The sequence below is a fragment of the Eumetopias jubatus genome, unplaced genomic scaffold (assembly GCF_037043125.1).
Source record: "Eumetopias jubatus isolate StellerSeaLion01/CBP00866 unplaced genomic scaffold, mEumJub1_p1.0 scaffold_9, whole genome shotgun sequence".
In the NCBI taxonomy this organism is placed as follows: Eukaryota; Metazoa; Chordata; class Mammalia; order Carnivora; family Otariidae; genus Eumetopias; species Eumetopias jubatus.
The window spans coordinates 65485309-65510807 of record NW_028274815.1 but is presented as its reverse complement, the minus strand read 5'-3'; the positions used below and the strand labels follow the sequence as shown (position 1 = coordinate 65510807).

General features: G+C 38.6%; 1 protein-coding gene and 1 long non-coding RNA gene across 3 annotated transcripts in view; one reads left to right on the top strand and one right to left on the bottom strand.

Moving 5' to 3' along the window:
• The window catches only part of PNPT1 (polyribonucleotide nucleotidyltransferase 1), a 44318-nt gene extending 28953 nt beyond the window's left edge, over window positions 1-15365 (bottom strand). The window contains exons 1-8 of the mRNA XM_088026528.1: window positions 15188-15365; window positions 8510-8570; window positions 7900-7974; window positions 7098-7203; window positions 6238-6287; window positions 5162-5225; window positions 5019-5066; window positions 3971-4084 (exon numbers count right to left, since the gene is read on the bottom strand). Of these exons, the coding sequence (XP_087882654.1) occupies window positions 3971-4084; window positions 5019-5066; window positions 5162-5225; window positions 6238-6287; window positions 7098-7203; window positions 7900-7974; window positions 8510-8570; window positions 15188-15348 (679 nt within the window). The 5' untranslated portion in view covers window positions 15349-15365. The remainder of the gene's footprint in view (window positions 1-3970; window positions 4085-5018; window positions 5067-5161; window positions 5226-6237; window positions 6288-7097; window positions 7204-7899; window positions 7975-8509; window positions 8571-15187) is intronic.
• The window catches only part of LOC148163550 (uncharacterized), a 178127-nt gene that overhangs the window by 47465 nt on the left and 105163 nt on the right, over window positions 1-25499 (top strand). The window contains exon 4 of one of the 2 annotated variants that reach the window (XR_015768954.1): window positions 14791-15817. The exons of the other annotated variant lie outside the window; for it this stretch is intronic. This is a non-coding gene — a long non-coding RNA (uncharacterized LOC148163550). Of the gene's footprint in view, window positions 1-14790; window positions 15818-25499 lie in introns of those variants that run through there. 2 annotated transcript variants of the gene reach the window in all.

Genomic DNA, 25499 nt, shown 5'->3' with positions numbered 1-25499 from the left:
TGAGACTCTTAGATGGAGAATTAAGAAAATTTGTCACTAGCAGACCTACCCTAAAAGAATTGCTAAAGGAAGTTATCTAAACAGAAACAATAAAAAAGAAACCATGGAATATCAGGAAGGAAAAGTACCGTTAAGCAAAAATGTGTGTAAATACAATATACTTTCCTTCTCCTCTTGAGTTCTCTAAATTATGTTTGATGGCTGAAGCAAAAGCAAAAATTATAACATGGCCTGTTGTGGTTCTAAATGCAGAGGAATATATTAAAATGATTATATTACAAATGGGGGAGGGTAAGGCAAGGTAAGGTTTCAATACTTCACTTGAGGCATAACACAGCTTTTCTGACACGATACTGAGATTATACTTATATTATTATTCCCATCAGTATTCCCATGACGTCCTCTCTCACTTTTTGCAGAATTAAACTGAACTGGAGATTTTTAAAAATGCATTTGACATACGTAAATTATACCTCAATAAGTAGATTTAAAAGAGAATATGAAAGGAATAATATGGTAAGGAAAATTAATATTCCTCAGACTTTGTTTTCATTAAATTTCAATTCATTTTTAAAAATATAAGAAAATTCCTTATGGTTTTGTGTCTGTAGATTTGTGCTGTCCAATTTGGCAATTACTAGCTCCATATGGTTATTTGCATTTAATTAAAATTGTGTAAAATTAAAAATTCAGTTCCTTAGCTACTCTAGCCATATTTCAAGTACACAGTAGCCACATATTCAGATATAAAACATTTACTTCATTGCAGAGTTCTACTGGACAACACTGCCATGTAGACTAAAAATTTACACAAACAAATGTTGTCTAAATGATTTCTGTTAACCTTTCAGTAGTTGAAGACTAAAGTTTTTTTTAAAGATTTTATTTACTTATTTATTTGAGAGAGAGAGAGAGTGTGAGAAACAGCATGAGAGGGGCGAGGGTCAGAGGGAGAAGCAGGCTCCCCGCTGAGCAGGGAGCCCGATGTGGGACTCGATCCTGGGACTCCGGGATCATGACCTGAGCCAAAGGCAGTTGCTTAATCAACTGAGCCACCCAGGCGCACGAAGATTAAAGATTTTTAAGATTAGCTGAAAACTATGAGTTCTAGATAAAAATTTCTTCTTAAAAATTGTTACTGATAGGGGCGCCTGGGTGGCTCAGTCGTTGAGCGTCTGCCTTCGGCTCAGGTCATGATCCCAGAGCCCTAGGATCGAGCCCCGCATCAGGCTCCCTGCTCCGTGGGAAGCCTGCTTCTCCCTTTCCCACTCCCCCTGCTTGTGTTCCCTCTCTCACTGTGTCTCTGTCAAATAAATAAATAAAATCTTTAAAAAAAAAATTGTTACTGATATACTTTTTCCTAAATTCTATCCTAGCATACATAGAAAGATGAGTGATATTAAATGTACCAGTTGAAAATAAGCAGAATGTGCAGAATGATGGCTGCTGAAGTCATCTAGCAGCCAACAGCACAAAGAAATTATTCTTGCCCTTTAAGGTCATACTTTAAAGATCTGGATTACTAAATATTTTAATAATGGAATGGCAGCAATTACTTTTTTGTATTTTTGTATTCCAGAAGTTCCATGATGATGGTATTGGACTTGGGCCCAATATTAACTTTGACAATGGACATGAAGTCAAATTTATATTTGGTGCACTGTTATGAAAGCAGAGAAGTAGCTGAATATCTTCATGGAAACAGTGATGCAAAAGACCTAAAATGGAGGCTGGTAATTTCTGAAACCAGTCTCCTTAGAGGTTGCTTCTGAATCATTCTCAGCCTCCTTCTAGTTACTCAGAACAACCTTCTGAAGCTTTATGCAGTCTCTAGAGTCTATTTTGTCCAACTAGAGAGCAAGAAGTAAGAAGAGCAAGCTAGAAGTTGACTATGGGGTTTTTACAGCATGCCACAGATGCAACAAAGATCCTCAGTTTATTCCTCCAAGATCTCCATAAAATTAGAGGGGTTCAAAGTCTAAGGCAGGTAGAGGCTATATACTTATGGCCATTCAGAAGCAAGTTTATTTCTGTGTTTTAATGATAACAGCAGGTATTAACAGTCTGCCTACTAGGTACTAGGTATTATGCTTGGCACTTTACAAACCCTGACTCTAATCTTCACAAAAACTCTATAAAGTAGCCAAATCAATTTACTAAGTGAAAGTAATGAACACTGTAACTTCAAAAAAAATTTCAGATGCAGACCAAGTAAACTTGAGACAGTAAACCAATACTCTGCTCAAGGCCCTTTCTGGGATGCTCAAATATGTAGGGGTCATTTGTTATTCATGGCTTCCCCAAATCTTTGGAATGTTCTCTCTACATTGTGATAGTTTCCCACAGTAAGAATCTCACCTTCAGGAGCTAGAATCCAACAATCCATTTCCTTGCTTCCCCTGTAGTCAAGAATGCAATCATGTGTTATAGTTCTGCCTGGTGTGATATAAGTGAAAGAGAAAATTGCTATGTGGGGGCTCTAGGAAACCTCCTTGAAAGGGAGGGTGACTTACTCGGCTGGCATACACCTTTTTGTTATTCCCCTCCTTTTTCTTCCTCTTGTCTATAAATCAGATAAGTTGGCCCCAGAACTCCAAAAGCAAGTTCATAAGCATAAAGATGAAGGCCACACCTTGAGGATAGCAGAGCAGAAAACTGGAAGGAATCTAGATTTCTTAAGGCATCATGGAGCCAGGGGCACCTAGGTGGCTGTTGGTTAAGCTCAAGTCATGATCTCAGGGTCATGAGATCGAGCCCTGGGACGGGCTCCATACTCAACATGGAGTCTTGCTTGAGATTCCCTCTTCCCCTCCCCCCACTGACCCATGCACGCTCGTGTGTACTAATAAATAATATCTTTACCAAAAAAAAAAAAAAAAAAAGATATCATGGAGCCACTATAACTGTCCTGGACTCCCTTGTTACTTTAGCAACACAATCCCTAACTGATATGTAGATAACGTACAACTCATATGTGTTTTATCTACCATATAGTACCTTATTCTATTTCCATTACTGATCAGTATTTCAAAAGAAGCTGGAAATGTGTTTCACACATTAATTGGACACAAAAGTACTAAAAGCTTAATAGTTTATATTTTATCAAAATATTCCCACATCAGAAGATCCCATGTCAAAAAGTCCCAGACATCAAATATCACACAGTAGAATAAACTTATGGGACCTTAATTAATTTGTCCAAGGTTACAGAGTTAACTGTGTGATAGCTGCTGGGTTTCAAACACAGGTCATTCTGACTGTCAAAGCCAATTCTCCTTCAAGAGAACTGGGCCAATTTTCATTGATGCAATTATGACATTTTTGTTACGAGGAGTGGAGATGACCTATGGTCAGTGCATTTCTTCTTTATTAGTTTTCTACCTACCAGAAATAGGTCACCTTTTTCTCAAAGGACATTAAACAGGCTCTGAATGATGAATTAGCTAAATTAACATATTTAAACTAATAAAACAATTTATTACCAGATTTAGAAATTCGATTTTTAGATTAGCTTATTAGTCTAAAAATAATTACCAGAACTGTCTTGGTAAATAAAGATTTTTTTATGTTTCAGTTAAAGTTATATCACATTTTTTTTTTTAAGATTTTATTTATTTGTCAGAGAGTGCACAAGCAGGGGGAGAGTAGGCAGAGGGAGAAGCAGGTTCCCCACTGAGCAAGGAGCCCATGCAGGGCTTAATCCCAGGACCCTGATATCATGACCTGAGCTGAAGGCAGATGCTTAACCGACTGTGCTACCCAAGCATCCCAAAGTTGTATCACATTCTATAATTTAGGTATTGTTTGATATGAAGCAAGAGCACCACCAAAATAGGGCAGCAATAAAACAGAACAAAAATCTTTATGGCTAAGTGACAAGACACACATACAGAAGAATATAAATGCATTTTTAAGAAGCCAGAACTTATAAGTAAAATCCAGAAAAAAATGTACTACTTAAACTACTTACCAATTTGACTTTTAGGTGCTCCAGCAACCACCAAATTTAAAGTACTAGAAGACATTTCTTTCCGTGTTGGGTTAACAACACACTCTCCATCAATCATTCCTATTCGCACTGCCCCTAAAATATATCAAAATATGGGCAGTTGTGTAATAAAAAGTCTCAGTTTTTAAGACACTATTCCAGTGATAGCTTCAATCCCTATCTTCCATCGTGACTACAATAAAATCCGTATTTCTACCATGGTATTTAAGGCCCATAGAACATCCTACCCCACCCTAATAGCCTCACTGGAGCACTCTGTGTTGCTTAAATACATTATTTTTTTTCCATACCTCTATAATTACGCTCGTGCTCTTTTCCTGGGCTAGACTATACTTTTTCCAAGGCAAATGCTTACCATTTGATCCTACTAAGGTTCAGCTTTAATGTTGAGTACTCTGAGAAGCTGTCCTTGACAACCTGACTTCAAAAGACTAAACCCAACCTCCTCTATCATTTTTTTTTAGCATTTTTACTATACCTTTATAATACTGTTTATAAATAATTATTTGTTTCTCCTACTTACACTGAAAGCGAGAACTATTCCTAGACTGCCTTTCTTCCTTCAGTTCTTAGCTTAGTACCTGACATTTAGGATATTCAAAAATTATTTACTCGGTGAATCATTTTTATATTGCATGATTACAACCTGTAAGAGTTTTAAGTTATAAACATATTTGTTTTATTCTGAAAGACTATGTACTCTAACAATTTCCTATTCCGCCCCCCCCAGCCCAACACACCAAAAGTCCTTAAACAGAGAGACAACTAAGAAGTCAAAGTATCTAGGAACATAAAGTCTCTAACACCATAACATACTGATATCAAAAACAAAACCTAAGGCAAGGATGAAAATATCTCAAGGAGCTAAAAGGACTCTTAGAATGTCATCTAATTTAACTCCCTACGAGATGATAAATCAGAGCTAGTAAGTCTATGCTCTTGCTATTGCATGCTCACTAGTATTTCAAGAAAAAAACATAATGTTTCTTATTTTCAAATCCTAACTTACCAATAGGTCCATTCCAAGGAATATCTGATAATGAGAGAGCTACAGAAGCTTAAAAAAAAAGAAGAAAAAAAAAGAACTGAAGTAAAAAGAGTTCATTCCTTTAAAAAGACAGTGATAATTTTAATCTCGAATTTTATACTTACCACCATTAATTGCTAAAACATCAGGTTCATTAACACCATCTACTGCTAACAGATTACAAAGTACCTGGTACAAGGGAAAAAATTCAGAGCACTTAAAAAAAAAATCTATTTGATTTAGGAGGATTATCATTTTGTTTAACATCCTGGGCTAAAATAAAGGAGCACTATGTGGTTAAAAGCATGAGCTTTGTAGTCAAACCCCTTATTTCTGGCTATCATTTAACTACATGCTTGACTATGGCAAATTACTTAAGCCTCAAAAGTTTCTCACCTTTAAAAGGAAAAAATGATAGCATTTTCTTAAAAGGTTTTCTGAAAATTATAGGAAATATTATTTGTAAAGCATTTACAATACTGGGCATGTTGAAAATATTCAGTAAATGTTAGCTATTTCTAGTACATAAAAATATTGTTTTCTGTTTATAAGCATATACAAAATGAACTGATAAATTCCTTTATACTGCAATAATATGTCTATGTCATGTACTTAAGAAAACAACTTATTAAAAAAAGAACTACTTGAGGCAGTGACATACTTGCAAAGGCGTATTTGCAAGACATATTTATTTTTGTGAAATAAATACAAGTTCATGAAAGCATATGGGTCATTCTGAAAGAGAATAATATTCACAAAATATTAAAATAAAGTAGAAGTTTAGAGGCCCAATAAAATAGGTAATAAAGACTAGTTGTATCAATTGTCCTAGCCTCTGACACTAATATGACTTAAAAGGTCCCAGTAGGGTCTGTCCACACCTTCCTTAATCACTCTAAACTTTAAAACTCACCAGTTTGTTTCCTGCCTGTGGGCTTTTGTGCTTCCCATTCCATCTGCTCAGAATGCTTCCCCCACACTCCTAGGTTGGCTAACTCCTACTCATAATTCAGGTATCAACTCAAATTGACATTGAATAAATATTCTGTAAAATTATTGTTTTTTAAAAAGCTTAATGTAAAATGCAGCATTACCAAAAGTCTTATTTTGTCTTCTAATGTTTAGTCTAAGTAGTATTATAGAAATTCATTAAGTAATTTTTGATTGATCTGGAAACAAATAAACCTAAAGCAGAATCTACCTGTGTATCATAAAAGTAGCCAGCTGGAAAGAGAGGTCTAATTGAACGATCTGCCAAGAGAAAAAGAAAAGACACTAAATAGTACTGACAAAAGTCGCTTTACAGCTTGCCCTTTTCCCCTATAGCTAGCTGTTCAATACGTTAAAAAGAAATTCCCTTGGACTGATCTACTGAAAGGGTCACAGATAAATGTCAGTGCTTCAATTAATATATACCATGCCCTAATAACAAAAAATTAGCAGGGCAGGAACACACAAGTATAATATTGGGGAGCAAATTTTCATTTTGGTTCCATAGGCATCAGTTACATGTATAAACAGAGCAAAGAGACTTAAGGCGAGCAGCAGACCAAAAGAAAATCTTTCCTTGGTATTCTGTGTCTGAAAAATGCATATAAATATACACTAACAATTTCTGTATAGAAGAGCTATAAACTCAAATGATCCCACAATATTTAAGGATGTCAAAGATTTGAAAGATTACAGGTATATTTCGGTAGTTGATGAATATAATGCTTTCAGGAATTACTAAGCTGAATATGAAAATGAAAAATACTAGGGGTAGATTGAACATAGTAGAGGCACGAGCCACAGAATTTATATGCTCAATAGAGATTCATTCATTTCATTGACATATATTTACTGAATGCCTATTTTGTGCCAGGTAGTATAACAAGTACCCAGGATTCAGTAGTGAACAGTTTTTTCTTTCCTGGAGCCCACATCTGAGTGAGGGGATACAGAAAGTAAATAATCTCAGGCAGTGTTAATGTAATGGGAGAAAACTTAAGAGAACTGTAGAATATGGATAGAAATGCTAACACAGGCATAACAGAGAGTTAATGCCTCTTACTATCTTACCTATTACTCGACTTGTAAGAATTTCTTTATCAGAAGATCCAATCTCTCTTCTGAGATAGTTTGTGGGAATTCTACCAGCTGCAGCAGCCTTCTGTCTATAGTCAACCTGAAGTAGTATTGAAAAAAAAAAATGAAGTTCATTTGACTCCTTTTTATGGCAACAAACTATTTCCCAAGAACAACTATACAGATACTAATTCTCCTGAGGTTGCTAACAACATGGTCCAGATTAAGAATGAAGGATATTTTACTTTTAGCATTCTGTAGCTCTCTGGGAAGGGAAAACTGATAGAAATATTTCAATAAACTGATTTTTAAAAAGACTTCCACTTAGCAGTGGACTACGCCGCCTCATTATTTCCCACAGTGGCTTATTCTGGTCAAATCAAACATTCCCTTTTTTGTTATCAACTCTGTTACATAAAACTGCATTCCCGTTTTCATAACAGAAAGAAGCCATAAACTCCCAAAGCACTCCTTACTCTTCACCAAACATATACTTGCAAACTCATACTGAAGGGAAACCTATGAAAGCAATGAATTCACTGCTATTCAAGATCAAAATCTTCATGCACTTCACTGTTCTTATCAACCTGGACATTCTAAAGCATGCTTACTACTAATATGAGAATTGGTTATGAAGCAGTCGGTCTAAATTCTTTTAATCACAGTATCAAACTACAAAAGAAAATCCTTTGTTGTGTGACGTTTACACTGTGCACTTGTTAAGACATTAGACAAAAATATTACAAATTCTACATTTATGCCATATTACTGTTCAGATAAATCAGCAAATACTTACCACCAAAGGCATGAACTGGGAAGGTGAAGGTTTTGTTTTACTGACCGCTGTGACCATCACCGCAGTGTCACCTGACTTAAACATAAAGTGGGCAAATTCCTTAAAAACCAGACATTAACATCTAGGTCGTGAGTGAATGAATCCTTGCTCCAGTTAAATACAAGGAAAGAGAACTGTTATTCCATGACACAATGATAATGAAAATAATTAATCACAACTAGTCCAATCTTGATCCCTTTTACGAAATCAAGAAAAGGCTTACTGCTAGCTTAGTCACAAGCAATCTTATTTTCTACTTCTTAAGAAGAAATTTAGGCTATATAAAAAGAAAAATTTATCACAAACAGTAAAATCACTTTTTATAGAGAAACATTACAGAATTTATTAACAGAATAAAACAGAACTCCAGGGTTCAAACAGATCTTAAAGGTCATTTAATATATCCAGCCCTCTGACTCCCTGGTTCTCTGGAATGGTTCTGAAACTAGAAATCGTCTGCATTAACTTACAGTACCACAGTTCTAAGAAGTGACATGATGTTGTAAAGATAATCAGTAGCAGTCTCCATAACCATTTTTAAGATGAAAATTTAAAAATGTGGACTTTTTACCTGTACTACAGCAGAGCCATCTGCAAATCTGGCCAGTTTTCCAGAGGATATTTCTAGTTTTCTGTTTAAAAATAAATATTCAATACAAAAGGACTTAGGTCATCAATACAAATCCCAGCTCAGTATAAAATAATCTAAGATTCTAATAGAACAACCAAGCCACGCAGGCCCCCACCCAGCAAAAAACAAAAAAGGGATAGAATTCACAGTCGTTATTAAAAGTACCAGGGCAATTTAAGAGCTGCTTAAGGAAAAATACAGAAACCAAGGCACAGGAAAAATCTGAATGAGAGATAAAGTACTTTGGGGGTGCAGGAGCTGTGTTCCTAAATGTTAATTCCCATTTACAACCTTTGTTTAGTGTGTCATCCCTTGCCTTGTTGATAAAAGTAGCCTTTTAACAGACAAACAGGATAATTTCTCTACTTAAAATCCTTTAAAATATCCCCCAGTACTTTCAGGACAAAATATAAATTCCTAAATATTGCCTACAAAGACATTCATGTTCAACAGTGGTACCAAGACAAGTCAATGGTGGGGGAAGAGAATAGCCTTTTCAACCAGTAGTGCTGAGACAACTAGATACCCATATGCAGACAAGTTAACAAAGTTGGATCTCCTTCCTCATACTATAAAAAAAAATTAACTCAAAATGTAGTATAGACATAAATGTAAGAGCTAAAACTATAAAATTCTAAGGAAAACACATAGGAGTAAATCTTCATAAACTTGGGTTAGACAATGTCTTATATAGGATATCAAAAGCACAAGTGACAAAAGAAAAAATTGTACTTTATCAAAATTAAAAATTTTTCTTGTTTCAAAGGGTATCAAGAAAGTGAAAGAAAATCCACAGAATAAAAGAAAATATTTGCAAATCATCTATCTGATAAGGGACTTGTATCTAGAATATGTAAAGAATACTTATAACTCAATAAAAAGACCAACCTAATTTTAAAATTGGTGAAGGATTTGAATAGAAGTCTATACAAAGAAAATCTTCTAAGTAGCCAGTAAGTACTTGAAAATATGCTCAACATCATTAGCCACCAGGGAAGTGCAAATCAAAATCACACCTACTAGGATGGGTATAGTCAAACAGATCAGTAACAAGTGTTGGTGAGGAGAAACTAGAACCCTCATACAGTATTTGTGGAAATGTAAAATGGTCCATCTCCCTTGGGAAATTATCTGGCAATTCCTCAAGAGGTTAAACACATAAGTGCCAAACGATCTAGCAATTCTACTCCAAGGTAAATACCCAAGAGAAATGAAAACTTTTTATGTCCATGCAAAAATTTGCATAGGAACATTCATACCCGCAGCATTATTCATAATGGCCCCAAAATGGAAACAATCAAAATGTATGTCCACTAATAAATGAATAAACAAAATGTGGTCTCACTGCATACAATGGAATATTATTCAGCCATTTAAAAAATGAAGTATTGGGGCACCTGGATGGCTCAGTCAGTTCAGTGTCTAACTCTCGGTTTCCGCGCAGGTTGTGATCTCATGGGTCATGGGATTGAGTCCCCTCCCCCACAAAAAATCAAGCTCCTCACTCAGCAGAGAGTCTGAAAGATTCTCTCCCTCTGCCCCTTCCCCCACTCTTGCATGCTCGCTCTCACTCTCTCCCTCTCTCAAAATAAATCGTTTAAAAAAAAATGAAGTATTTCTGTGTTACAACATGGATATAACTTAGAAACATAATAAGTGGGGGTGCCTGGATGGCTCAGCCAGTTAAGTGACTGCCTTCAGCTCAGGTCATGATCCCAGGGTCCTGGGATCGAGTCCTGCATTGGGTTCCTTGCTCAGAAGGGAGTCTGCTTCCCCTCTGCCTCTGCCCCTCACCCCTGCTTGTGCACTCTCTCAATCTCTCTCTGGCAAATAAACAAAATCTTAAAAAAAAAAAAATTTTTCATACCAAAAAAAAAAAAACCCATAGTAGGTGAAAGAAGACAGTCACAAAAGACCATATGTCATTGACTCTATTTTATGAAATGCTCACAAGAAGCAAATCCATACAGACAGAAAGTCTCTAGATCAGTGGTAGCCCGGGGCTATGGAGTTTGGGGAGAAATGAGAAGTTACTGCTAATAGGCTTGAGGTTTCTTTTGGGGGTGATGAAAATGTCCTAAAATTGATTATGGTGATGGCTGCAAAACTGTGAATTGTACATTCTAAATGGGTAATTTGTACAGTACTTAAATTATATATTAATAAAGCTGTCTTTATAGATATTAAATAGGTGGTATTATCATCAGCCTTATTCCCCAGCTTCTGCAGAGTACAAAAAGGTTACTGAAGGCTTGAAACATATCAGCGAAACTTGTCAAAGAAACCAAAATTCATGAGTATTATGAGGCCAAACCAACCCAGTGACTCCTGAAGATACTGAGGAAGATGTTCTGTCCTATGAAAGCTGCTTCAGAAACACTCTGTCATGGTCCAGTGCTGAATACACACACACACACACACATACACACACGCTAATGCCCTGCCTGCCCTGTCCTTCATATGCAAAAAGGATAAAGAGATAATGCAGTATTTCTATCCATTAAACACTTGTCAGAAGCCTGAGTTCATGAAAAGCATATTTATCTAATCAGATAAGACTCATTTTGTTAAATTTGAAAGCCAAAAAAGCATGTACACTTGTACTATCAGTCCTAACTTTGAAAAATTGAGGTTTTTTTTAACCACAAGAAATATTTGAGAAATTCTAGATGGATCTCTATTACTGTTCAACACAGATGTTGTGATGACAGCCTACAATAAAATGGGTTTACCCTGACAGATGGAATGATGAGGTGCAGAGATAAGGCTGGAGGTGGCATAGTAAGTGGAGGGAATGAGATGCTCAGAGCCAGTCACATTGTGTAGACTCAAGCAAAGTCCCACAACTTACAGCTGAAATCAATAATAAGGTTTTATGTGTAAAATAGAAGTCTGGGGTCTTGAAATTTTGTTTAATCGAAGAATATGCTAGCAGTATTTCTCAAAGATCTAATAGGAATTAGCATTCCATCTAATAATGTAAATTCTGAGTGATCCCTGTGAAAGGGAGTATTCTCCAAATAAACTCAAGTGGGCCCAAGACAGAAGAGGAGCTGTGAAAGCTCTAGTTCTGTTCCATTAATGGGGATCTTGCCCCAGAATTTTTGAGAATGCTCACAGTGGCATATTCTTTTGCATGTCCTCAGTGATAGTCTTTATTCTTTAATGGGGATATAATTTGTACAGGGGACCAAGGGAAGGCAGTAGAGAACAGAGGTCAAGAACATGGGTTCTCTCTGAATAATGGTTAAGTTTCATTGGACTAAAATACTTCAGTCTGCAGACGACATGTATCACTTTTTATTAGGTTCCACTGGTGAATACCAGTCACATGGCCCCACCTATGTAGGGACTAGCAGTATACCAAAGAGAGCACACACTCACAAAGCTTGAGGCAAGGAGTAGATGACCCACTCCTCTACTAACCAGACCTTCCCAATTGTATCAGCGGGCAGAGAAGTGGAGCCGAGGAAACACTGTTAAGCTTCTACAGTTAACCAATTTACAATGGGACTGACTGAATCAGTGAGAAAAACAAACAGGTCTGCAGTACCCCCAAATATTCTCATACATGCACACTTCCATTTATATGCTTATTCAAATAACACTTGGATTTATATATTTATTCAAACACTACATACTCCTGCCTTCTTTGTTCCCTCTGTTGAGTCTACTCCGTGTCTCCAGTAGGGGTCCTAGGCCATCCACCAGATAGTTCTATGGTCCTGCCTTGGTGATTGCCCTGATTTGAACTGTTTTTCTTCCAGGTGTGTGCAATTTATATTACACAAAGAACCAGGTGGTTACTTTTCATTATATCTCATGATCTCAGCTGGTGTTAACTGACCTATGTAATTTTTTCCTATTCATGCACTTTTAGTTCTGTTTTTGGTGCAAGCTTATAATTACTTTTATACATCATGATTGATTTTACCTCTTATCAATTTACTCTTCAGTATTTTACGTGTAAAATAGCTCCAGATACATACAAGATTGATAACACATATGGCTTTTGGGGATTGGAATTGGGTGGCTACGGAAGGAGATTTTTGAGCTTTTTAAAAATGTTGAGCCATGTGAATTTACCTAATGTGAATGAATAACTAATAAGAAAACCACTTGAAAACAACAAATAAAAAGGATTAGGAGGAGAAGTGAGATTATTAGTGGGAAGAAGGGTGGGAAAAGGTGGCTGAGGAAGAGAAGGGGAAGAGCAGAGCCAGCTGCCACAGGAGTACAATTCCAGGGAGAGAGATGTTTAAAAAAAACATTTTTAGAAACATCTACAGAATGATGTGGAATGTAACCACCTTCCTCCAACTTCCACTGAGAAAAATTCGCTAATACAAAAAAAACAAAAACAAAACCCCGAAACATCTTTAAGATTCAGTCTCTGCCTGTCACTTGGCCTTACCTTTGATGCTAAACTCACATTTCACCTTTTGCTTCATACAAAGAGTTATTTGTAGCTACTCAAATGTACTCTGTCACCTCCCAGTAATTGCACTTCCACTTTCTCCTTGCTAATTCCTCCTCCTGCCCCTTCAAGATTCACCTTCAATGACAAGCTTTAGGGTGGGATAAATATCCTTTGTGCTCCTTTGGCACCCCATTCACACCTCTCCTACAGTGATTTTCCCAGCATCTGTGTTTATCTTACTCCCTTATCAGAATCTGTATCTACAGTGCCCTGTACACAGTAGATGCTCAATAAAAGCTTGTTGAACTGAAAATTAAACAGTTGCCTCAAAGGTTACTCTGAATATTAAGTAGAGCATTTGAAAAACACAATAGTATATAGTCCCCTGAAGCATTATATATAATACACATGGTAACAAGTATAAAGTGAATGGTACATAGTAGTCAAATTCAATAAATGTTGCAAAAAAAAAAAAACCCCACAAAGATGAAAGAATTGATTTACCCAGAAGGTATGATATGTAGGAATCTAGTTATTACAACACATGACACAGGTTCAAGAACTAACTACAAGAGATCCAGGTTGACTGATAAATGAAATATTTAAAGTAGATGATGGAAAATTTGGAAGGCAGGGGCTACTACTCTTGCTTTGAGTCCATTAAAAAAGTCCGTTTAGTGCACAGCGGTGTCTGTTCTGAGGCATTTATTCAAAGAATGTGAAGTCATTGAAAAATGGAAGAGATATTCTCTCCCTCAAAAAATCAGAATCAGGGGCACCTGGGTGGCTCAGTAGTTAAGCTTTGGCTCCGGTCATGATCCCAGGGTCCTGGGATTGAGCCCCACATTGGACTCCCTGCTCCGTGGGAGGCCTGTTTCTCCCTCTCCCACTTCCCCTGCTTGTGTTCCCTCTCTCGCTCTGTTCCTCTCTGTCAAATAAATAAATAAAATCTTTAAAAAAAAAATCAGAATCAGAGAATGCCAGAGGTGGAAAGAGCTTTAGAGATCATCTAGTCTAGGAATCAACAAACTATATAGCCTGTTTTTGTACAGCCTTTCAGTTATTTATTTTTTTACATTTTTTTAAAGGGTCTGTAAACACAGACCACTATGTGACAGACAGTATGCAGCACACAAAGCCTAAAGTATTTACATCTTGCCCCTTACAGAAAAATTTGACCCTTGACCTAAGCCAGTCTTCTCATTTTGTGACAAAAAAGCTAAGTAACTTCTTCAGGATCATTCAGTAAGTTAGGAAGGCAAACCTGTAATCAATGGCAGATTTTTCAGCTTTTTGTACACACTAGGGTAAAAAAATTTAGTACATGTGAAAAATGTAGATATATAAAGTAAGCATTAGCAATTTCATTTACTCTAAAAATCCGTTTTTAAATAGTTATTTTACTTATTTTTTAAAGATTTTGTCAGAGAGAGACAGACAGCACCCCAGCACAAGCAGGGGAACGGCAGGCTCGCCGCTGAGCAAGGATGCAGCACTCGATCCCAGGATCGGGATCATGACCTGAGCCGAAGGCAGACTCAACCGACTGGGGCACCCAGGCGTCCCTAAAAAGTGATTTTAGATGTGAATTATGGCAAACGGACCCATGGAAAAAGTATGGGTTTGGAGAGAAAACAAAATCCACCTACTGTCAGAGTAGGCGGCTCTGAGAAAGTTAGCCTTTTTGAGCTTCTGTTTTAACTATGAAATGAGGTAATAGCATCTTTACTGCAGATTTAAAAAGCGTCTATAACATAACTAGCGTTCAATAAATTGACGTTTTCCTTCCCTTCCTACCCAGGGTCATATTGGCCATGCATTTAGGCAATAAATTGGATTGGATGACGTACGCATCCACTGTCAACTCATTATCTTGAAGTGAAATGTTTCCCACTTCAGAGTCCAGGAGTCCACGCAAATAAAGGGGATGAAAGTCAGGTGGACTGACTCAGCTGGAGAAAGGAGCCGGAACAGGGTAAAAGGGAGGACCGAGAAGCAAAGGACACGAGTGTGAGTGCGGGAAGGGTGCCAGGAAGCAGACTCCAAACCCGGAAAGAGAAATCTGGTATTTAGGTTTGGGGTAAAGAGGGGTAAATGAGATCTGCGTTGCCGGATTCCTAGCCTGGGAGATGAATCTACCTCGGGCTGCCTGGACAGGACGCCTTGTGAAAGGACATAGAACACACGCTGTTCCTTACCTGCTGCCTAAGTCCACGGCCACGGCTCGGAACCTCGCGCCACCCCATAGTGCTCGCACCTGCAACTGGGTGAGCGCCCGATCCCGCCCTGGCAAACGAAGGGGACCATCGCAAAGCGGCCGAAGTCGGAGGCACGAGCAGCAATGCCTGCAGGCCGCCATGACACCCGGCACGCGATCACCCCGGGCTGCACCTTGATTGGCTCACTCTGCTGACGGCGGGGCGGAGCCTGGTGCAGTTTCGTTTCCGTGGTGGCTGGGCGGGGGAAGGCGGGGAAGCGGATACCTTGGTCGCTTTCTACGAAGCCTAGAAAGGGTCAAACCTATCTGAACGCAATTGTGACAACTTATCTTTCCTATTTAAGTATCTGCCAGTGAAAGGCAATTGGAAAGTTAATGCCTTTTGTGTATGTGTGTGCTATCGTAATTTAAAAGAAAGTCCTAGAATAATGCAAATGTTGAATAAGTAGGGTAAATATAGTAATAATAGAAGTCATCAGACAAAACATTATTTGGCTTCTGTAAACTGGAAATTAGAGGAGAATCTATGTGGACCATGGAAAGAGATCTCTCTCTCCTGTCCTTTGCCTTGGTTTTTATTTTATAAATTTCACACAAATATTACTGAAAAGATTTGTGTTAATTTATTTCTAGTAAGTTAATTTCAGTTCTTATTGATCTATATCACCATTTTAGATCTTTGACATTATTTGTTATTCATTTTCGTTTCCATTGTTAATATTTAGCAATTCATTTCTTTGCCCCTTTTGATCAAGTGTTATTATTTTTTAAACTAACTCTTATTAAATGCAAAATGCCAGCTACTGTTTAAAAGAAATGTTTTGGAAAATGAAAAATAGTGTTTGAAATTTGAATTTGATAAATTTTCAGGGAGTAAATAAATCTCTCCCACCCCTCTTAATCCTGTTAGAACATCTTCATATGGTTCCTTGAATGAATCAATGATAATTTTTTTATTATGAGGGTCATATTTCTCTTTTAAGATCATAACCTCCTTCCTCCAAAGAAATCCAAACAACAAAATCCAACATACATTCAAACATGGTTTTAAGAACTAAAAATGTTGAACTTCACACAGACAAATGATTTAGTGGCAAAGCAGCTCCCTGACACCTTGGTTTCCATGAGATATTAGCACAGATTTGGCATTTCCATGTCAATATAAGGAATTACTACTAAATCTGCTAGGGATATTTAGTGTTAAAGAAGTTTTTTGCCTCTTCCTCTACATTTGACTTTACCCCCTGTTGCTACAGTGTTTTCTAGACCAATCTATTGAAACCTGTCCTAATGACAAATCTATCATAATCTACTTGCCATAATACAACATGACTTTGAATTTATAAAATAGGAATACTAAATCACCTTTTGCTAAAGCACTTAAGTACTATTTAATCATTTCATTCAGGTGGTGTTGCCTAATAGTTCGGAGCATAAACTTGAAGTTAGTCTTGAGTGGTCCCAATCTTAGCTCTGCCATTTAATAGTTGTCTGACCCTATCTCTCTAAGCCTCAGTTTCCTCATTTATAGACATGGATATTAATAGGAATCTCATAGGGTTTTTGTAAAGATTAAATGTGACAGAGCATGTAAGATGTTTATCACAGTACCTGCCAACATTGTCAGCGCTCAATAAATGGTAGATTCAGCCTTGACTAGCCTCTTTTTAATTTTCCCTCTAGTTTCCTGTTTGAAATACTGAACAACCCTCTTTGCTGTAGAGCCCCATGAATCTGTTAAGCTTTCATCCATCTGGAAATATTGGAAAGCAGTATTTACACATTAAGTCCACCTGTTTCCTCACACCAACCCCAAATAATTGATATGGTAGTAATCATTTCATAAATTTAAAGGCAATGTGGGTATTGAAATTTGTTATTCAGTAGTCATAAAGATGATCCAGACTGTGTTTCTATTAAGTGTGGTGTCTCTCTTGATTGGATGGGGGCCCCCAAATGTGGGGCAGTGATCGGGTGGAAGCCAGTGATGGGGGTGGTAAAAGGATTCACCCAAAGCAGAACCTAGGTGATGGAAGTTTACTGAATACACTGCAACAGAGGAGCCAGCAAGACAGCAAAGAAGACACTGTCTGCAAGGAGGCAGTGGGTGGGGGCTGTTTTTAAAGGGGGGTAGGTGAGGTGTGCAACTTACGGAATTTTCCCTTTTTTGGTAACTGTTCCTGGTTGTAAGTAACCCATTGGTTAGTTAGGGCCTATGGATATTTTGTGTGGGTTGCCTGATCAGCCTGTCTATATTCAGCCAGGGGGTTGCTCCAGGCTGCTCCAACCTAGAAAGGTCTAAATTCCATTGCTCACCCTGTTTGCCTAAAAGCAGCCTCTACATTAAGCATTTTAAGATTAACACAGAAACAGAAGTATAAAAAGTTTAAATTCTTGTGGTTGTGAGATAGGGAAACTGAAGGACTCCATAAAAACATGGTTTTTGCTCTTTTCCCTGCTTCTATTCTTGCTAGGACCTGCACGTCCACTTTACACATGCCTCAGAATGCAAATAGTGTATGTCCCCGTTGTATGGGACAAAAAGTTAATGATTTCTTTAGAATAGATAACATCTAAGGAAAGACCAGATGAGAATGACTGGACAAAGCTATCATATGCATATTCCAGACCACCAGCACTAGACTTTTTGAGGTCAAGACCCCCAGGCTCCAAGGAATAACACCTGGGCCCTTGTCTTTATTCTAACTGGTTCCTGGATGCCAGACCACAGTCCTCAATAAAAACCCTGAACAAAGACGTGGCTCATGCTCCTTTTCTTTCTGAATTTCTCAGATGCTCCATCTGTATCTGATCTCTCTGGATCTTCAATAAACTCTGCTATCACTTCCTGCTGGCTTGCATTTGATTTTCATCCTGTGTGAAGCCAAGGACCCTCTTAGCTGGTCCTGGAGACCCTCTTTGGGTCCCTGGACCCAGCCTGTCAGCATCAGTTGTATGCACAGAAGCTGTGATCCATTGAGGTTCAATCTGAGATGTCTCATTCTAGAAATAATTTTTTTACCAAGTATAGTTTGACAGCCAAAATATAATTTAAAAGGAAGTTCTTTACCTATAACTTTTGAAGGACATTAAAGATGATCTAATTTAAATCCACCAGCAATATTCCTCAGATCTCCTTTTCTCTTTTCTTCAAACTCCAATGAATGTGTGTCAAAATAGTTAATACTACTGCCGGCGCTGAGTAGCAATTTCACTGAAGTAAAACATCAGTGCATTAAATTACTGTTAATTAAAATTTAATTTGGTTTGTAGTTTGGCTTATAAAGTATATACGATTATTTTAGTTTTATGACTGTATAAGAGGTACAAGATTAAGGAGTTTGTGTCTTGTTATATATTTGTACAAAGAGTATCAGTGGACACAAAGGGTATCCATGAAAATTTTTTTCTCTCGAAGGAATGTAGCTAGAGGGACCTTTCTAAATTGCAAACCTAATTGTGTCTCCATTCTGACTGATTTTCTTCAATCACTTCCTAATCTTGGCTTTGTGTTGACTACAAACTGCCCCTATTTAACCTCATCAATTTTTACTACCTATTTTCTTCCCTTCCTGTCATTTTACAATCCAAGGAAATTGAACTACTCATTCCCCTCTAACATACAACCCTCTCTCCTGCCTCTGTGTCTTTGTATGTATGAGTCTGTGTGCCTGGTACATATTCTCTCCAATGTGTCAGTCTGGTACAATCAGTCTTCAGATCTTAATACTGGAAGCCTTCAATACCAGCCTCTCTGACTTCCCCATACTGACCTGTAGATACAACCTATGTCCATCCTTCCACTTTATTAATTTATACAATCATTATCTCATCCATGGAAACGAATGTGGAAGTAGGTATTGTGTAGTGGTTAAAAGTGCTGGCTCTGATATCAAATTGTCTAGGTTCAAATCTCACCTGTCACCTCCTAAACATGTGACTCTTGATAAGTTGCTTACCCTTTCTATGTCTCAGTTTCCTTACTTGCAAAATGAAAATGATAAAAATATCTACCTCTTAGGGTTGTTACGCAGATTTAAGCAAATCTTATTTTTATGGAACTTAGCATAGTCCCTGGCCCGTGGAATACCTGTTTTATGCCAGGCACTATACTAGGCCGAGGGGATGTAGGGGTGTCAAGATAGTCATAGGGCATAATAATTCCTGCTTTATGGAGCTTGATGTTTAGCATGAGAGATTGATAAAAACACAACCAAACAAATAAAAAGAAAAATTCGAGTGTGATTAATAGTTAGAGGGAAATAAACTAGATGAGAAGATAGGGAATAATGGGATGGAAGAAAATACGGTGGCCAGGGAAAACCTTTCTGTGGAGACATTTAAGCTGCCCTGAAGGATGAAAAAGAGACAGGTTCTGAAACATGGGGGCCAGGTGGGAGCAGTGACTTGGGCAGGGAGGGTTGCCCTTGAGTTCGGAGAGAGTTTGGCTTCTGTGAGGACTTGGTAAAGCCAGTGTGGCTAGAGAGTAGTAAGTAGGAATGTGGCAAAGATGAGGTAGGAGAGTAATGCACTGGAAAGTTTAAACAGGGATGTGGCATGACCTAGTCTACATTTTAAGATGATCCCTCTGGCTGTTGAATCTAGAATGGATTGGAGGATGATAAGAGGGAGGTATAGAAATCAGGAGTAATGTGGTGTCAAGGGTGGCAAGGAGAAAGGATGGAGAGATTTGCAATATATTTTAGTGTTGGAATTAATAGGACTTGTTGATGAATTGGATACTAGGAGGTGTGAATTAAGACTATTAACAGGCTTAGATGGGTCATAAATATAGTGTCTGAGACACCTGAGAGTAGCTGTCAAGACAGTTAGATCTGAGCATAGGACTCAAGGAAAGGACTAGTGTTAATATAAGAGTAATCAGCGTACCAGTGATATCACAAGCCATGGAAATGCTTTGTATCACTTAGAAAGATGGTAGAGAGAGAAAAGAGAAGGCCCAGGTCTGAGTTCTGAGGAGGGAGAGGCTGCCAAGGCTATGGAGATGGAGCCAACATTGATGCAGGAGTCACAGTAGGTTGCATTATGCTGGGTGTTTTCCATTTGCACCCATTCCATCCATTCCTTTGGCTCTTCTCTGTGCCATTATGGAGCTAATGTATAGGTAACACCCAAACTCCCTGACTCTTTTTTGGTTGGGTCAGCCAATGAGAGACACTAGCAGGAGGGTAAGATGAGAGAGAAACTAAAAATATAGAACCATAATTCCTTATTCTGTGGCAATGGCTGCAACCACCTGTCACTACAGCAACCTGCCAGGTTGTCGGGCTTGTGTGGCTCTAGCTATCACTCCAATTACTCTGTTTTTTCTTGCCACTTTAAGCCTTCAGAGTTTCCTACTATTGGTAGGTGCCTTCCAATTCCTTGTTAGTTCCAGTTAGTCAGTGCCTTCCGCATTCCTTGTTAGTTCCAGAATCTGCCTTAACCTCTGTAAATAGTCTCTTCATTAAGTTCTCTTTAGAACTCATTTGAATGTGCCCTCTGTTCCTTTCTCCCCTTTGCACTGCTTTTCTGAGAGCATGCTCTGACCTCTGTCCCAGGAGTAGACCACTGTTACTTGTTAGGATAAGTTTGTTACTCTGGAGGTGGGAGGTGAGGAGCATGCTGTTCTCTGCTTCTGACTAACCCTCAGTCTTAGGAAGGCACGTGTCCGTGGATTCTCAGTGCTCCTGCCCCTCTCCCAGCTATAATTCTGGGCCAGGGGTAAAGGGTTATGTTCTGTTCCTTCTTCTATCTGAGGTGGGTTTTCACAGTGCCTTAGGAGTGGCAGTATTTGTCACATTCCCACAGCGCATAAAGCTTTGATTCCTATGGAGACATAGGAATCCAGTAGGGTGTTGCATTTCCCACAGTGGCTGCTGTGTGCCTTCCCCAGGCCTGCACCTTTCTCAGGAGTCTTGCTTTCACTCTAGTCTTTTTTGTGAGTGCTCAGTGATGTCCAAGGAGAAGAGCCTGTGAGGTGTTGCAAATTCCTGTGTCTGCAGCTCTCAGGGGTTCTGTTTACTCTCCTTAGTCTAAACTCAGCCCTTAGTGATTGGTTAAAAGGTCTAGTTGCAGTCTTCTTCTTCTTCTTCTCCTTCTGGCTCCACACCCAGTATGGAACCCAATGTGGGGCTTGAACTCACGACCCTGAGATCAAGACCTGAGCTGAAATCAAGAATCAGATGCTTAACTGACTGAGTCACCCAGGCAGCCCTAGTTGAATTCTTCTTACCCTTGTCTGTTGGTGACTATACTGGGTGAGCAAGAGGTCATGTCCTATTTCTCTTTGGAGGCTCCTATCTTTTCTTAGATTTCAGATTCGTTGGTTTTCCTGTCACTTTTAGCTCTCTGATGGGTTCCAGAAAAGTTGTGAATTTTCATTGTCTGGCTTTGTTGTTACTGTTGTCACTCCCCTGTTGTTATGAGGGTGGGGTGATCTTTCCAGATTTCTGCATCCTAAGCAAAAGCCGGTCTCACGTACTTTTGAAGACCTCTTCTCTCTCTTAGTCTAGAAAAGTGAAAAAAAAGGATATAATTTGTTTTGCCACAGTATTTTTTAGCTTGCTCCTGCCTCCATAATTTGTATGGTTCTTCCAGGATTGGGACGCAGGAACAGGGAATAAAAGAGGGATGGAAGAATTCAAATTCTGGAGCCAGTGGAATTTTTATTTGACAGATGCTAGTTGGTTTTCATATCTACCATTATTGCAGACATCCAAAAGCTGGTGATGATATGGGGTGGATGTGGAGATTATCTGATGACCTCTGATGGGAGCACCAAAACCGCACAGTTCCCTGATGTGGGTACTCTCTGAGTGACCTCTTGTGACCTTTCCAGCTTCCACTCCTGGTGGTCTGTTGCACAGCTTCTTATTGCTGAGATCCCCTTGTCTTGGCTCTTGGCCTTCTAGGGTGAAATACCATCAAAATGGCTTCCTTGGGTTCTTTTGGCCCACATACATCCACAAACAAGTAGAATTGAAGCCTATCTTAAACAGTGATTTCTATTCTTGCCCTGTCATTGCAGGTGGATTCAGTAAGCCTCTACCTTCCAAGTTCTCTTATTGGGAAGCAGGCGCTGGTGTCTATATTCTTAAATATCCCTCTACGGCCACATTGTAGTAGCAGAATGGACCCTCATCCACAATTTGGTTTGGATGTCTAGACTGATGTCTCTCTCATGTGTGCGTGCTCTCTCTCTCTCTCTCTCACGCGCGCATACACACACACACACACACACACACACACACACACACACACACACACACCCCAAATGGGTATGAAAAGGTTTATTATGTAAGTAATATTTTATTTTTTGTTTGTTTGTTTGTTTAAATAATTACTTACAGTTGTGCCAAAGGAGAGAGCACTCAAAGTTTCTTATCAGCTTGCCCAGCTGTAGGGCATAAGGGGAAGAGAGAGTGATGAGGATTAGAAGTTATCAGCAATTAAACATTAAAAAATTTATTCAAATTCTTTATTTACAGTCCTCCAGCTCTAGGGGACATACGTCAAACCTTCCTGAAAACTCTCTTACTGTGTTTGCTCCTATTTTATGGTTGTACAGGGCTATTCTATAGCTTAATAAATGCCAATATTTTCCTCATTCTCTATCAGTGGTTCTCTTGGGCTCCCATTGCTTGGCGTGGTTTTGAGGGTGGGACAAGCAAGGAAGGCTCTGTCTTCCTCTACAGAGTAGGGAGGAAAGATATCACATCATTCCTAACTAAACTGGAAATTCTCTGTCTCAGTGACACTTTTCAATTTCATTTCCAAATTTCTAGTATTCTCTATTTTGACTGGAATGGAAGATGGGAGCTGATTAATTATAGACTCATTCTATTTAAGTGATATATCTTCTTCAATGTTGGCATAATTATCACTCATAATTTTCAGTTTTGGAGCCTTAATCTAAATTCTGTTGCAGTAGGAAAAGTCCTCATTCAAGATCAAGGAAACTTCTCTTGACTTCTAACAGGAGAGAAGGTAAGGGTAGGTAAAGGTAGGTCAGATGCAGGTGAATTTTAAGGTTTGTCTCAGGGAGAATTAGGGAGATTTGTTTGACTTCAATCTGTAATGAAGTCTGAGGCAAGGCCAGCAGCTGAAAGTCAGGGTAGAGTGGGAAGAGAAGGTATATGAGGTTTAGGAGGGAAGTTATTTTGAGGAATGGAAAAATGAATCTACTTAAGAAGCATGATGGGATTGCCTGACATTGATGAATTGCTGTGTGCTCTTTGAGACTTGTGATCATGAATTTTAGGGGAAACTAGTCCATTCAGTTGTGTAGCAGATTTTACCTGTTTGGTGCAGGAATGGAGAAAATGAGGGGTAGGATTCACTTAGGGTTGGGGTTTTCTAGGTACTATGGACTTAACTGTGTCCCCAAAATTCTTAGGTTGAAGCCCTAGCCCTCAGTGTGAGTATATTTGGAGTAAGGAAGTAACTAAGGTAAATCAGATCCTGAAGGTGGGGACCTGAATAGGATTAGTGTCCTTATAAGAAGACCTACCGGAGGGCTCCCCCACCCTAATATGTGAGGACACAGCGAGAAGGTGGTCATCTGCAAGACAGGAAGAGCGCTGTCACCAGGAAGCAACTCTGCTGGACTTTGATCTGGGACTTCCAGACTCCAGAACTGCAAGAAAACAACTATCTGTTGTTTAAGCCATTCAGTCTATTGTATTTTGTTATGGCAACCTAAGTTGACTGACTAAGATACTAGGCATGGATGACAGAGAGGGGCAAAATAATTGTGGATATTTGCAGAGAAATGATTCTAAGCATGAGAATATGAAATCTAGGCTGAACAAGTAGCTCCCAATATGAAGCCAAGAGGAGGTTGTTGAATAGTGAGAAATGGTGGGTTCAGTGGATTGAAGGTTGAATTATAGCTGTAGGAACAAAAAATGGTGGATGTTTTCAAGGTTCACTCATGTTATAGTATATATCATTATGTCATTTCTTTTTATGGCTGAAGATTATTTTATTGTATGGATATACCATATTTTATTTGTCCACTTATCAGTTAATGGATATTTGAGTCATTTTCATGTGAGTGAATCAATAGATTTTTTTTTTTTTTTGAGTGAATTTGTTTTGGGCTTCTGACATTTGCACTTAAAAGAGTTCCAAATAAGGGCGCCTGGGTGGCTCAGTTGGTTAAGCGACTGCCTTCGGCTCAGGTCATGATCCTGGAGTCCCAGGATCGAGTCCCACATCGGGCTCCCTGCTCAGCAGGAAGTCTGCTTCTCCCTCTGACCCTTTCCCCTCTCATGCTCTCTCTCTACCTCATTCTCTCTCTCAAATAAATAAATAAAATTAAAAAAAAAAGAGTTCCAAATAATAAATACATGGTGGCTGCGGATGTATGTAATGAAACAGTCTAGAATATGCCACCCCAAAATTTGCCACTTTGGCTTTGGATTATTTTGAGCTGAAGGAAATTGAGAACCAATAAATACAGGAAAAGTTCTCTGCCGTCTTATCTGCCTTAAAGCAGAGTGTAAATTTCCCTTTGTGAAGGTGGCATAGATTCACCACATCTCCTGTGCTGGATGAGGAGAGTGACCATTATCCTGAGATGGAGGGCTGGAGTTAAGATGAGTCTGTATAAATATACATTACCAAAATAACGCTTCCATTAGTTTTCCTCCTCACTTTCCCACAATTTATCACCTCCAGAAGTCCAAACCTCCCTTTACTTTGTCTAGTGGCCTTTTTTTTTCTTTCTTTCTTTTTTTTTTTTTTTTACAATTTATTGCCCTTTGTTAAAATGTACAACCCCTGAATCTAACTACTTCCTTAGGCTTTCACTTCTTTTCTGTGAAGCCTCTGTGCGTGTAAAAATATTAACATCAACAACATTTGTGTGCCTTTTCTCCTGTTGATCTGTCTTTTGTCAGTTTAATTCGCAGGCCTCAGGACTGAAATAAGTGAGTAGAGGAAAAGCTTAAGAAAACACCTTTTCCTTATTGTCACATATTCATTAAGAGAGCTGTGACTAGGGTGCCTGCGTGGCTCAGTTGGTTAAGCGTCTGCCTTCAGCTCAGGTCATGATCCCAGGGTCCTCTCCGGGGGGCCTGCTTCTCCTTCTCCCTCTGCCTACTTGTGCTCTCTGTCAAATAAATGAAATGAAAGGAAGAAAGAAAGAAAGAAAGAAAGAAAGAAAGAAAGAAAGAAAGAAAGAGAGAGAGAGACAAAGAAAGAAAGAGGGAAGGAAGGAAGGAAGGAAGGAAGGAAGGAAGGAAGGAAGGAAGGAAAGAAAGAAGGAAAGAAAGAAAGAAAAGAAA